The sequence below is a fragment of the Vespa crabro genome, chromosome 1 (assembly GCF_910589235.1).
Source record: "Vespa crabro chromosome 1, iyVesCrab1.2, whole genome shotgun sequence".
Taxonomy (NCBI): Eukaryota; Metazoa; Arthropoda; class Insecta; order Hymenoptera; family Vespidae; genus Vespa; species Vespa crabro.
Window position 1 is genome coordinate 4,367,501 of NC_060955.1, and position 13,966 is coordinate 4,381,466.

Sequence of the window (13,966 nt, forward strand, 5' to 3'; positions counted from 1 at the left end):
TTATAATAAAAAAAAAAAAAAAAATAAAAAAAAAAAGAAAAAGAAAAAAAAAACGAAATATATATGTATATAAAGAATAAAAAACAAAAAAATTTCGATCGATTTTCTAAAAAATTCGCGATGATACGATCGAACGAATGAGTTCGAAATGTCAAAGGGAATGCTATCGTGATGCGTAGAATTCTTAAAGTTAAAGATCGCCTTTCGATTCTCGAAATACTATCTCGCTGACTAACAGCAAGTTATTTTTGAACTCCCGAAATGCGTCTCGCTAAGATATACATATGTATGTATATATTTAACTAATCTTCTAGTTGATAAAACAAAGAAAATGAAAGTAAATATTCAGATCTTCATACACGAGGATAACTATTCAATGAAATTGATGATGAATTGCTTTAGGAAAATTAAAAAAAAAAATGTCATTTAAACTATTCCATAGTGAAATTTTTTCGTTCGAACTAGCCTGATTAATATCCATGCTCTTACTATGTCGTTATTCTAAGTAATGTTGAAAGATTTATATAGTTAGATGGCGAGAATGAAAACGTTAAAAAAAATCTCATTATTATTCATTACGTACTACCGGCGACGTTCTTTCTTTATATTTTGAAAAGGAAAAAGAGAACGGAAAACGAGATATATCTGCTTAACTTGGATATTAATACAATTCGTGGAAAGAGAAAAGTAGTTTTCTTAAAAGGTCTTAATGTAATTTTAACGGAGATCGTGAGAATAGAAAATGAAAGACAGGACAGGATTCTTTTTTTTAAGGTTAATGAAATTAACCGACGTTGTTAATGAGTTTATCATCAAGGTATACGTCGGTATCACGTTTAGTTTCTTCTCAAATTTTCAGTTTTAGCATTATACCGTGTGTGGGTCTTTTAAATGGTTTATCACTTATGACGTCAAAAAGAAGAGTAACGAGAGAAGATAGGATGTTATAATGAAGAAGTTTTTATTCAAAAACAAGAGAAAAGTGACCGAATGAAGTGTACGTAATCGGCAAGATACTTCGTTAGCCGAGACAACATATAATATCCGTAATACGGATAAAGTGGTAACGGTGTTATATGATGTGACGAGTGAAACTCGATATCGGATGTGCTCTTTTTTTACGATGATGTCTTCGGCGTTGCTGTGAAAAATACTGGAAACGGTGCCAATCCTATGGGAAGTGATGTCTACCTATTATGGCAGAACCGCTTTCGAAGAAATTCGTCAGAGCTAAGGTAAATGTTTATTTAACATTATGTGTAACTGGTATACACATAGTATATTTGGTACGAAATATATATCGTTTCATCGTTACTAATCGTACAAATCCAGATGAAATTCTGCAAAATCGTTATCGTTCTATCTTACTATAAAAAAAAAAAAGAAAAAAAAAATTATAATCGATGAAAGATATACCATAACTATTTCTCTTTATCAAACATCTTTTCTATTTTAAATATCACGAAATATATACAACGGATTCAATGAAATTCATGAAGGAATTTGAAAAATTCACGATTAAGATTTCGTTGAAATCCACGAGTACGATGGAAAATCTTTCACATTGTATTGGATAATTAAGCTATGACTTTTCTCTAATTTTACAGGAAAATCATGTTCCTACACTCCTCTCTTTCATTCTATCATTATATATATAGTACATACATACCATAAAAGTTACGATATGTTATGAACATGACGTTGACATATACGAAGCTTTTAACTGACGACAGTGTTTCGTTGAAGGCCTTTTAAGCGTAACTCCCACCGGGCATGTAATTTTCATGTACGATTTTATATCTTTTTTTTCTTTTACTGTTCCTTTTTTGTTTTTTTTTTTTTTATTTTTTGAACTCCAATTTCTCTCTCTTTCTCTCTTTGGCAAACTCATCTTTTTCGGACCATTATCTCTTTTTCTCTCCTCTTTCGATCGATGGTTCTGAACGTAACGATTGTGAGCTCGCACGCGATCGGCACACGTTTGCTCGTTCCCGCGAAAGATCTTTCGAACTTGTGCGTGAGTCACGTGACCGTGGAGAAGCAGACGTGCGCACGTGCGAAACTGCGATTTTCTCGCCCACCTTTCCACCAGCCACCTGCCAACCATTTACTTCTTCATTTTTCACAGGAGCACTTTCTCATTACTTTCCATTATCAATTAAACATTTCTAGCGTGACAATGGAAGTTTTCTCGGTTTTTTTTTTTTTTCTTTTTCTAGGAAGTCGTGCAATGCTCGTCTCATTCAAAGCGTGGTTTAAAAATTATTACTCTAATTAACTCGTAATCATAAAACTTTTTGCAATTTCATATTAATTAGACATTTTATTTTACGTATCTAACGATAATTATTTTCTATTTTTGTTCTTAACATAAACAAAAAAACAAAAGAAAGAAGAACCATAAAATGTTATATATCAAGGGATTATTTAATTTAAAATGAAGATAAATTATTTCGAAATATTAAAAATAAAATTGTTTTTAAATCGATCGAATATAGATCAATGTGCCTTCGTTTGTTGTTACGTCGATAAATTAATTATTTCTCTTATATAACGATAATAGGATATATTTGATAAAATTTCAAATAAGTTTGACCGACAAAAGCAACTCAAGTCTTTTTGGATAGAAGACGACGTGCCGATAATAAAAGCAATAAAATGTACTTGCACGTCGGCGCATCGAATCGTATCGAATGGATTTTCCACTCGTTCACTTTTCATGACTATTCACGGAAAGATCCGGTAGATATGTTCAAACCCGATTAGCCTTAAGGAACTTCTCTTGGAGTGCGGGATCATTTTTCTAAACGCGCTATGCGGACCGAGTCGTGCGTCATGTGGCGCGAGAACCATTCCTGGAGGAATTTCTTTGTCTCATTCTTCCCATATGCAAGCACGTAGCATCTGGTGGGGGTATACCTTTCATTTCTTCGAGATTCCTTTTCTACATGACATATGGATGATGATATTCAAATGAAGAATATTTTAGATTCATACAAATATAATATTTCTATTACGCAAAATTTCTATTTATGAAACGATAAATAATAAAAATTACACGTAACAAAATATTTTTTATTATATAAAATTATTACGAAATAACAATAATAATTATATTCTATTTCATCAATGATCTAAATGTATTCACATATTTCTTATATAAAAATTCACAAATTATATATATATATATATATATATATATATATATATATATATTGTAATGTACGAATCAAAAAACACTATAACATAGATATCTACGTCGAAAAGAGAATTTCGCAAAAATGGAAGGGTTGGTTATCCATGTATAAACTATTATACGAAGGGAATAAACGATAAATCTTGTCGCACTTGCATGAGAGAGAGAGCGAGAGAGAGAGAGAGAGAGAGAGGGACAGACAGAGAGAGAGTTTCTTTAAACGTGCGCGCGTGCACAATTGATTATTGGCTGGAATAAAGGTTGAAAAAAGTGCGGCAAGAAGTAACGCGAGAAGATTTATAAAGAAGCATCTCGGTATATCATATCGAGCTAACCTTTAATTACCGCGATATAAACACACCCCGTGTACCCACCCTACCTCGTGTTTCCTTCTTTTTCTTTTTCTTTTTCTTACGGTTTACTTCGTTATTCGCTGCGAGTGCTTCGAACAACGTATCGCGTTACTCTTCTATTTCTTTTATTTTTCTTTCTCTCTTCCTTTATATTTTTATTTTTTCTTCTTCTTCTTCCTTTTCCTTTTCTTTTTTTTTTTTTTTTTTATATTTCTCTTCTTATTTTTCGTCATCGAGCGAACAAGCAAGCTTCCAGACTCTTCCGTCTTTTCAAGCGCACGTGTATAAAAAATATATGCCGGCAGCTTCTTTATTTCTCCGTTTTATCTCTCTCTCTCTCTCTCTCTCTCTCTCTCTCTCCCTTTCTCTCTCTCTTTCTCTTTTTCCCTCTCTTTCTCTCAAGACTCGTGAGTTGAGTCGTACTCCGTTAGCCACGTAGCCTTTCGTACGTAACTCTTTCGCGGTTAGCCTCTACCCCGGGTGTTATCGATTATCGCGCTGGCAACGTTATTAAATAGCACCGCATGAGGATTCCTTATATCGTCGTGGCACGAGGTATCGCTTCGACGTACTGCTTATCTTTTTAGGTAAATAAAATGACACGTCGATGTACCATAAAGAAAAGAGAAAAAAGATAGGAAAAGAAATGCAACTTCTTTCCCTTTCAAAGTTGTTTTCTTTCAACTTTTTAACAGAGACCGTAAAATCGTAAAAAAAATAAAACGTATTTAAATTGTTCTCAATAAAAAGTATTACACATAATAAGTAAGTTCATAAAGAATTGACAAATGAATCCTGACGAAAAAATTGAAGATATGTAGAGATACATATATCTGCTTTATTTTTCTTTCTTTTGTTTGTTTTTTTTTTTTTTTTCGTGAAGAATGAATAATCATTTATTTATTTTTTTTATTATATATAAACATATATCATATTTAAATATTTATTATCTACAAACAATGTCCTTCCTTTATCACTTCTCTTTATTCATTCGAACGGGCAATTCCACGCGCGTGCTGACGCTTTCTCGTACGATCGCGTGTGCGCGTGTGCGCGCGCGTGCAAAAAGCCTTTCACGCTCAGTTTCTTCGTTTCGCTTACTTGATTCTGAGGAATGAACAGGTCTCCCAGTATCTTCGTATATCTTGACTCGCTAAACGATGAATTTTATCGATTGCGGCATTGAAAGAGAAGAATATGAACTTACGAACATACTGATGATTAGAAAATTAGAAAGAATTTCGACACGAATGCTCATTTAGGTTCTTTTTTTGTTTTTTTTTTTTTTTTTTTTTTAATAATATGAAGAACAACGTCGTATATTTATAATATTATGTAATATTTTACTTTACCGATGTTAGTTATTACATGTTTGAGATATTGTATGGATAATTAATACACGTTCATTAATATCCTTTGGGTATAGAATTTTAGAAGGATGAGACAAAATTTAAATAATATAAGGAAGTACGAGACCATTGAAAATATATGTATGATAATAATATATAATCCATAATACATGTAGATAATATTAATGATGATAATGGTGTATGTAGTTGGGTTATAATTCGAACTGAATAAAACAGGTAATCAAATTTGTACGAAATTATACCACTCGAATGAACTCGTTTACGTCGACATTTGATATCAGGTTCGGATGACGAATTAATCATTCGAACAGGAAACATCGAGTCTTCTTTATAAAGAGCTTCGAGCGTACATTCTACGGAGGATTTATCGAGTCGAAGTTGCGATAACCTCGAGCGATTGCTCGCCGGCTCAAAATGGAATCCTTTTTGTCTTTGCATTATCGTAATCCTCAGATAGAGGTGAACGATCACTCTCAGCAGTGGTTCGCTCGTGCGAGTGGCGATTCGCTCCGGCACTTAGGCGCCAGGCTTACGCTCCCTATTTGCATATATGCAAATCACATTTTCAAAGCTCAAGCCCAAGGGCACGCGCGAGCGAGCCCTCTTCTTCTTCTTCTTCTTCTTCTTCATCTTCGAGATGATTTTTAAGCGACTAATGGATGTCAATCATTAAAGCATACACGGCACTGAGTGCCGAGTGAGTAATAACGCTTCCTCCCAAGATTATTGCGTGACTTTAAAACACCTTCTAACGTTTCTTCTAATCGCCCTTAATCACGCAACCGAGATGATTACGAAAAATCATCATCGCATACCATACGTATCTCTTTTTATCCTCCTTCTCTACTTGCTCACATAACTTTTTTCATCTTGATAACTGATAGAGAGTAAGAGAGAGAGAGAGAGAGAGAGAGGGAAATAGAAAGACCAAGAAATTATATATAATTAAATATATTTATTAGAGCATAGTTTGATACAGTAATGCATATATGTGAACAAGGGTTATACGAAAAGATAGACTCATTGTCAATTATATTTGCTACGATCTCATTCTTTAATGTTTAAAAGCAGACTGACACATATTCTTTAAAGATACAGCTATACACCCTATCTGTGCGTTTATACATTTATGCACTTTTGCATATATATATATATATATATACAAGATGTAATAACTTTATAAATAATGAACATTTATATATATATATATATATATATATATATATATATATATTAATAAAATAATCTTAACGTTAACACGACGTATAATGAATGGAGAGATCAGTTTATGAGAAAAATCTATTTAATAGTCTCTTTAGAGTTTTTATACTTCTGCATTGATATTTTGGAACATGTCTTATAACTGATATAGGGCCATGTATAATAAGGGCTCTCATCGGTATTAGAGATCGTCAAACAAACGGTAGGGCGTTCCACAAAAAATAAACAGGAGCACGTTTCACGATCGTATCTTCAGGGTTTGGAACTTAAGAAGATGACCTGTACTCCTGGAATCTCGGAAGGGTCCCTGTATCATCCGCAAACGATTTTGGATCCTTCACGATTAGGAAATGTATTGGCTAAAAACGAACGGAATATCGTTGAACAAACCCAAAGCGACTCCCATATCTTGTAAAATTATCTAAGTATTCTATAGTGACACGACGTCCTGTACATTTGAATGAAAAATGAAAGTTTCATGAGTTCCGAGCGTGCGTATACAAAATTTCTCCGAATAAAAATGCAAAAAAGGTCGAGAATTCTAAAGAAGACAAATTTTTTGAGGAGACATTTTTTTCAAAAATATACCTACCTCATATATTATAATCTCGAATATTCTTCAAAGCCACTTTCATATGACCCAAAAAAAAAAAAAAAGAAAAGGAGAAATATCTACGACTTTCCATTAAAAAAAAAAAAAAAGAAAAAAGAAAAAAGAAAAAAAAAGAACCTGTGGTCACCTGTATGTTTAAGAATATTTTTTTTTACAAATTCAAAACAAACGATTAACTTCATTGTACGTTTCAATTCAGAAACATTGAAACCTTTTTTCCTCCCTACCCTTTTTCGTTCTTTCGTTAGGCTTATTATTTCTTCGAAGAAGGACGATATACCGAGTGTCCGCTAAATACGAAAACTTAAGAGGAGTAGACGGAAGCAGAGTACGCTAGGGAGTAGAAAAAAGGGAGGGAGGTCCGATCGTTCGAGGGCCCATGGAACGAAGAAGAGGGTCGAAAAGGAAGGTAGGGAGCTCTCGAACAACGCGGTCGACCTTGTGACGTACGTGTACGTGTATACGTTTCTTTGTATGTGGCGCGTTGGTTAGAACGAAACGCATCGAGAAAGCGACGCACGCGCGGGCCCCTCGTCGTCGTCGTCGTCGTCGTCGTCTTCGTCGTCGTCGTCGTTGTCGTTGCTGTAGTCGTGGTCGTTGTCGTGGTCGTTGTTGCTTACTCTGTTCCCATACTCCTTCTCTTTACATCCAAGAGGAAGAACGTAGTAGGGAAGGCGAGTAGGGCCAGCAGGCCTCTTCAGTGCCTTATTACGCACGCACGGCACTTAGCGTACGCGCGAGACGAGACCTCGTGCGAGAGTAAGCCTGCACCCGATAACGCGTGACTCTATTCATCGCCAACTATAGTCTATCCCTTTCTCTCCTTTCTACTCTTTCTTCTTTGTTTACTCTCTTCGTTCCACTCTATGTTCTACGAGACGGCTCGATCCTCGAGAAAGGAACACCGATAAAGTCGACGAGCGGAGCTTTCGACGTCTTCTTGACGTTTCTTCTTATTCTTCTTATTATACTTCTATTTCTTCTTATTCTTCTTCTTCGTCTTCTTCTTCTTCTTCTTTTTCTTCTTCTTCTTCTTCTTCTTCTTTCTCTCTTTTCTTCTTCTATCCTTCGTCTCTTTTTTCTCTCTGTCTACGGACAAGTGCCGTTTTCGTCGCGAGTGTGTCAGCGACGCGTAAGATGAAGATGTTCCTTTCTACCGTAATGTGAGACATATTATATAGTTATTTCTCATGGAAATTATTTCTATTTGAATCGTTTCTTTTGATTTTCTTTTTTTTTCTTTTTTTATTTATTTACTTATCCTTTTTCATTTATTTATTGTTAGTTCGTTCACGCGATATTCCAAGAATATCGATTCAACGAATATTTTTTGAAATCTATATATATATATATATATATATATATATATATATATATATACATATTTGATGTAGTTGATTCAAGGGCTAACGAGTTAGGTGCGTGGGTGGCAATTAATGCGTTTGGCAAGTGCAGTGAAAGTCAAATGCTCTCGTTCTGCAGATGAGTGCGCGTCATTTTTCATTATCATTGTCAGTGGATTTCATTTCTTTGTGTTGGCGTTCATAGTGAAATCAATTTCTAGTGCGTTGACCTGCCGTTACTATTTCTGTTTTAATTTCGACAACAATAACGTTATCATATCGACGATATTTTCGAAGGAGATTTAAAAAAAAATGGAATTCCAATCGCACGATGAACAATTGAATTAACTCGTTGCATTCAACAACTGTACTCACTATTTTTTCAGAATTTAATAGAAACATTATTTATTCATTACACGATTCTAGTCATGGTATGTTTCCCATTTCGATCAGGTTTCGTTTCACCGGTTTGTTTCTACGATTCTATTCTTATCGAGAATCGAAGTATCACGTAATACGTATTACATTTATGATAGATATCGATGATAGTTATTAAAGGAATCCTTTTCCTTTTTTTTTTTTTATATATAAAATATAACAGGACGAACCTTGGAGCCAATAAATAGTTTATAATTGAAATTTTACATAGAGAATATTTCTCTTTGGAATTATATGCTTTGTAAATGTTTATTTGTTGAAAGTTATCATTATTCTTTTTTTGTTTTAATTTAAAAATATCAAAATATAGATCTTCTCCATTTTAATAATAATTTTGTTTAGAATTTATATATGCGAATATAAATATCCATATAAATATCCAAAGTATTCTAACGTTCATAGGACTAATTTTTTAATACCTTAACTGCGTTTTAAGAACAGACTTTGAAGGAACTTTTCCTGGTTGGAAAAGATACTTGCTAATAGTTCGAGAAGAGTCGATAGAGCGATTTAGGTCGTCGATGAAATCACGTCGGCAGGTATGCATCATTGCAAGTGATCTATGCCGCGGGGTTATCCGATCTGTTCGCCGTTAACTGCTCAACAATGAGAGTAAAAGAGAGGAGAGAAGCCGATTTCGATCTGCTGGAAGCCAAGAACAAGTCTCTTTCTCTTTCTCTCTCTTCCTCTCTCTCTCTTTCTCTCTCTTCCTCTCTCTCTCTCTCTCTCTCTCTCTTTCTTGGGCCGCACGCGATCGTCGCGTATAAATCGATCGATCGGTCGATAAATCAAAAGCGTCCTCGCGCACGAGACGAGAAAGCTACTTCTTCCTCTTTCGTTTTTGCATTAATCTAAAGAGAAATTTTTGAATTTCTCGAATAATCTCTTCCTCGTCCGCTTCGTTTTGAAAAGTCACGTGGGAGTCGAACGAATCTTCAGATTATACGACTCGCGAGAAATCGTGAACAGAATCGCGAAGGAGTCACGCGGACTGAATTAAATATATATATAGGGTGAACTATACAATTTGATCGATTTTATTTATCTCGTTAATTTATATAATTCGAAAATTAAGATAGAAAGTTTACAAAATTTGACTTTTGATACTTTGTAATAGATCATGTAAAATAAGGAAAAAAATGTTTATGAATTTTATCGATAATGAAAATTGTTAAACAAATTATTTTAACTTACAATGGATCAGGTTATATCGTTCACCCTGTATATCTACTTTTCTCCCATGAGTCACAGTTTAATGAGGATTACGGGATAGTGGAAAACCACGTTATTCTGAGATCTTGCTCATCGTTATTCCTGCTTGTATATTCTTACCGTAAGAGTAAAGAAGAAAGAGAAAATAGAAAATATAAAGAAAAATAAGAAAGAAATCCGTCGGGAGAAGAATAGGTTATCTTTATTTTATCGATATTAGAAAGCGGAAAAGTAAGGAAGCAAAGGGTTAAATTAAATGCCATGCACGTTCGGTATATCTCGCGTTGAGATTCTCGAAGGACGAGATTCGTCGCGAATCACGAAAATGTCATAGCGCTTGCAACGTGATCGTCTAACCATTATCAAGAATATATCAACTCAAGTATCATATGGAATTTTATGTGAGATGATACTGAATAACGAGGAATTCATTTTCGACATTTCGAGATTATGAGAAACTTCATTTCTTCAAATTAAATAAAGAGCATCTGTCCACGCTTCGTTATCTCTCTCTCTCTCTCTTTCCTTCTCTCTTCCTCTTTCTATCTCGTACTAATATGGCTCATTTCCTTCGAGATTTATATATATTTAAAACGTTCATTAAATCGTTATCGCTATTCATCGTTCTTCGATATTCGTTTAATAATTTTGAAAACAAGATTAGCCGTATACTGAGAAAAAATGTTCAAGACCGAACTAATGCGTGTCTGATTTCGAATGGATGCAAACTCTAACGTGTTTATTTATTATTTTTATCATAGCTTCTTCCCGACGTTATATTTCACAGTGACATTGATTAAATCGTTCTTACCTTCCGAAAGATTCCACCTGTCACCGCGTAGAGCGCAACGAGCTCTTGAATCGTTAACTGCAGGTTACGGACGTTTGCTACGTGAGAAAGTATTGCTGTTCTACTTGATCTCTCACGGACGCCTGAGAGTGACAGTGAACGATGACGGAGAGAGGAGAAGAAGAGAAAAGCGTTCGCTTCGATGATCGGATCGTTTAAATAATAAAAAAAAGAAGAAATATAGATAGCCTATGATTTCTTTTTTTTCTATGCGATCATCCGATTTATTTTTATTCTCGATCGTAAATTAACTTATTAATTAGAATCATTAATTTCGAATTGTAGATAAAAACTTTCTTTTTATCTTTTTTCTTTTTTCTTTTTTTTTTTTTTTTTTTTTTTTTTCTTTTACCAAGAGATATCCAAATTATTCAAATATTTATATAACAATTTGAAATGTATCTATTATTCGTTTCTAATATTAAATAAGTCATATAGACTTTCGTCCTTGATTTTTACGATTTGTTGTATCACTTACTAAAGGAGAAAATAACCAAACGCGTGATCGAACGGTTCAAAGAGTTTAAGCTTTAATTTGAAAGTCGAAATCAGAAAAGTCCATTAAAACGTTAGCAGAGACCGACCGGTGAAATCGATTAATTGTCAATGAAATTTGTTTTTTTCTCTTTTCTGTTTTCCTTTTTTTTTTCTTTTCTTTTCTTTTTTTTTTCAGATTGACAGCCACGTTTCTTTAACTGACGATATAAATCATGACGTATAAAAATACTTCAAAAATTCTATGAAACAATATGGGAAAACATTTTATCAATTTATTTTTTCCATTAATTCGTTAGAAGGAACAATCGTTGTCCATCTTGCAGCTTATCTTGATAAATTTGTTATTAAGGCGAATTAAGGGAAAAATGAAAAGTTTGATAGACGGATTATTATTTTTTCATAATTTTTTTTTTTTATTTACAAGATCGAAATCGAAAATCGAACGTTTTCCGGTGACGTTCGGTGGTGGCCAAGAAATGATCATTTATCGATGAAAGATTGTGAAAGTTAGCTATGTCGTTGTTTCGTGATCGTTAGCGAGAATGAAAGAAGAGGGAAGAAGCGATGCTTATCTTTTCCCGATACATTCTCGACGTTACGTCGATCGTTGGCGGTAGGAAACATCGAGCAATTAACGAAACGTGCAATTAAAGAAGACGGATAATAGAGATTTATTTAAAATCTTCTCGAAAGGCGACAAGAAGAAGAAAAGAATAAAGAAAAAGAGAGATAAAGAGAGAAAGCAAGAGAAAGAAAGAGAGAGAGAGAGAGAGAAAGGGAAGATAACAAGAGTGTAAAGTAGGTGCAGAAAGAGAAGGAAAAGGGAAAAACAAACAAAACAAAGATGGTGAGGATGGTGGAGTATACGGACATCAAAATGCCAGAGGCTACTCTCGATATATTCAACGATGTACAGGTGGGCTCTGTTATTCTAATACTTTATAATTTCTTTGAAACTCTTCGAAAAAAAAAAAAAAAATTCTTTTTCTTTTTCTTTCTTTTTTTCTTCTTTTTTTTTTTTTTGTATTACGACCCTTGCAAATATTTACTCGTGTATCACTTAAGAATGTATATATGCATATACGTACATACGTATGAACATTTTGTATTGCTTTATAGCGTTTTCTCTCGTGTAAGATAAGATTGAGCGTTCCTTACCTCGAGACGAATCGTAAATCACATTCGATCGAACCGATCGTTGAAAGTTCGACGTTACAAAGTCGTTCCAAAAACGTGCGTATAATTTAGCTTGATCAAGAAGGCACGAAAGTCAAGAATACTTGCGGCCGGGGACGAATATTAAACGTTGAAAAGGTTTGATTTGCAAGCGATATAAAACACAAGCATGTTGCAAGGTGCTTGGTTCTGGCACCTGCTCGTTAAATCGTTTTCCAGGTAAAGTAACGTGAAATTCCAACGTAATTAATATCTCGACGGAATATATGTACATGGCGTGTTTCTTTAAGAAAAGATGCTCCGAGACTTCTTTCAATGGTGCGTGAAAACAAAAAAAAAAAGAAAAAAGAAAAAGAAAAAAAAAAGAAAAAAGGACAAAAGAAAAAAGAAAGAAGGAAAGGGGAAAAAAGGAAAAAAAAAGAGAGAAAAAAAAAATTAAACCCCCTCCTCTCTTTCCCGCGCGCTCCCCTCCCCCTCCCTCCCCCCCCAAAAAAAAAACAAGAAATGAAGAAAAAAAAAGTAGAAAAGGACGAGAGAATGTTTAAATGTTTAATTAACGGCTCAACGAAAGACGAAACGTTTAAATTGTCCTGCGTAGCTTTTCTAACGAGTCTTAATTGCATTGTAAATATTATCGCTTTCTATCCGGCCTTTTGTTTCTTCTTTTCCTAAGAAGAACGTACATACACATAGACATACACATATATAGCTTAAGGAGAAAAGGAATAAGTAGAAAGGGACACGCACAAGTAATAAACGCGTTAATGAGTACTCTACGATGATATCTTTCGCAGTCCAAAGATATTCGCTACGCTCGATTCGTACCACCAACTCGACCGATCGTATCTCCCCCTTTCTACTTCTCCAATGAAATAATTATCTTATTTCCTTGAGAAAGGATCCAAGAGTTCATGCATGTAACCACAATTACTCCTCGTGTGAGTAAATCAACCGAAGTTTGCGTAACCGGTATTTCATATAAAAGGTTTGATTAATGCATCCTACGGATTAGATCATAATACATCCGTTGAAAATGACGCTAAATCATTTGCGAGTATAATGCTCGTTCTTTGTATACGTTTTATGCTTTCTCTGTAACAACTTTAGAAAAATTCGACTCCTTTTCAAGATTTCGCATCTTTTTTTTAAAGTTACCTGTCATGAACCTTTTTATTATGGTTCATCATGCATACGTCAAACTTTTTGATTCTTCTACAATATCTTTCTACGTATAGTACAGATATACGTGAAATGAAAATTTAGTAGTTATCGTTTTGGCTCTCTCTCTTTCATTCTCTCTCTCTCTTTCTCTCTCTCTCTCTCTCTCTCTCTCTCTCTCTCTCTCTCTTTTACGTTACAGATATATTTTTCACAAGATCAACAGAAAAAAATATCGATATTTTCGGAATGACGAATGTTCGCAATCGTAAAAATAAATAATACGTATTGTGTTTATCTAATCATATATTCGTCAATTATTAGTTCAGTCGATAAATTTGTCGATGCAATTAATTCTCATCTCTAGAAGTTTATTATCTTCTTACCAATAGACATACGTTTATATCCCCTATCTCTACCAACCCCATCGTTTTATCCGATTATGAGAGAACTATGTTAGAGGTTGTCGAAAGAGATTGCCACTCATAAAAAGTGAAAGTAATCGCATTCTGCATTAATCGTGCAACCTGTTATTCGG

The 13,966-nt window shown here is 34.1% G+C and overlaps 1 protein-coding gene across 3 annotated transcripts in view; it reads left to right on the top strand.

Moving 5' to 3' along the window:
* The window catches only part of LOC124423679 (tensin-1-like), a 196,134-nt gene that overhangs the window by 924 nt on the left and 181,244 nt on the right, over positions 1-13,966 (top strand). For 2 of the 3 annotated variants that reach the window (XM_046961733.1, XM_046961727.1), the window contains exon 2: positions 860-1,235. In XM_046961733.1, the coding sequence (XP_046817689.1) occupies positions 1,197-1,235 (39 nt within the window). In that variant the 5' untranslated portion in view covers positions 860-1,196. Of the gene's footprint in view, positions 1-859; positions 1,236-11,987; positions 12,011-13,966 lie in introns of those variants that run through there. The other variant, XM_046961740.1, reaches the window with a different exon arrangement.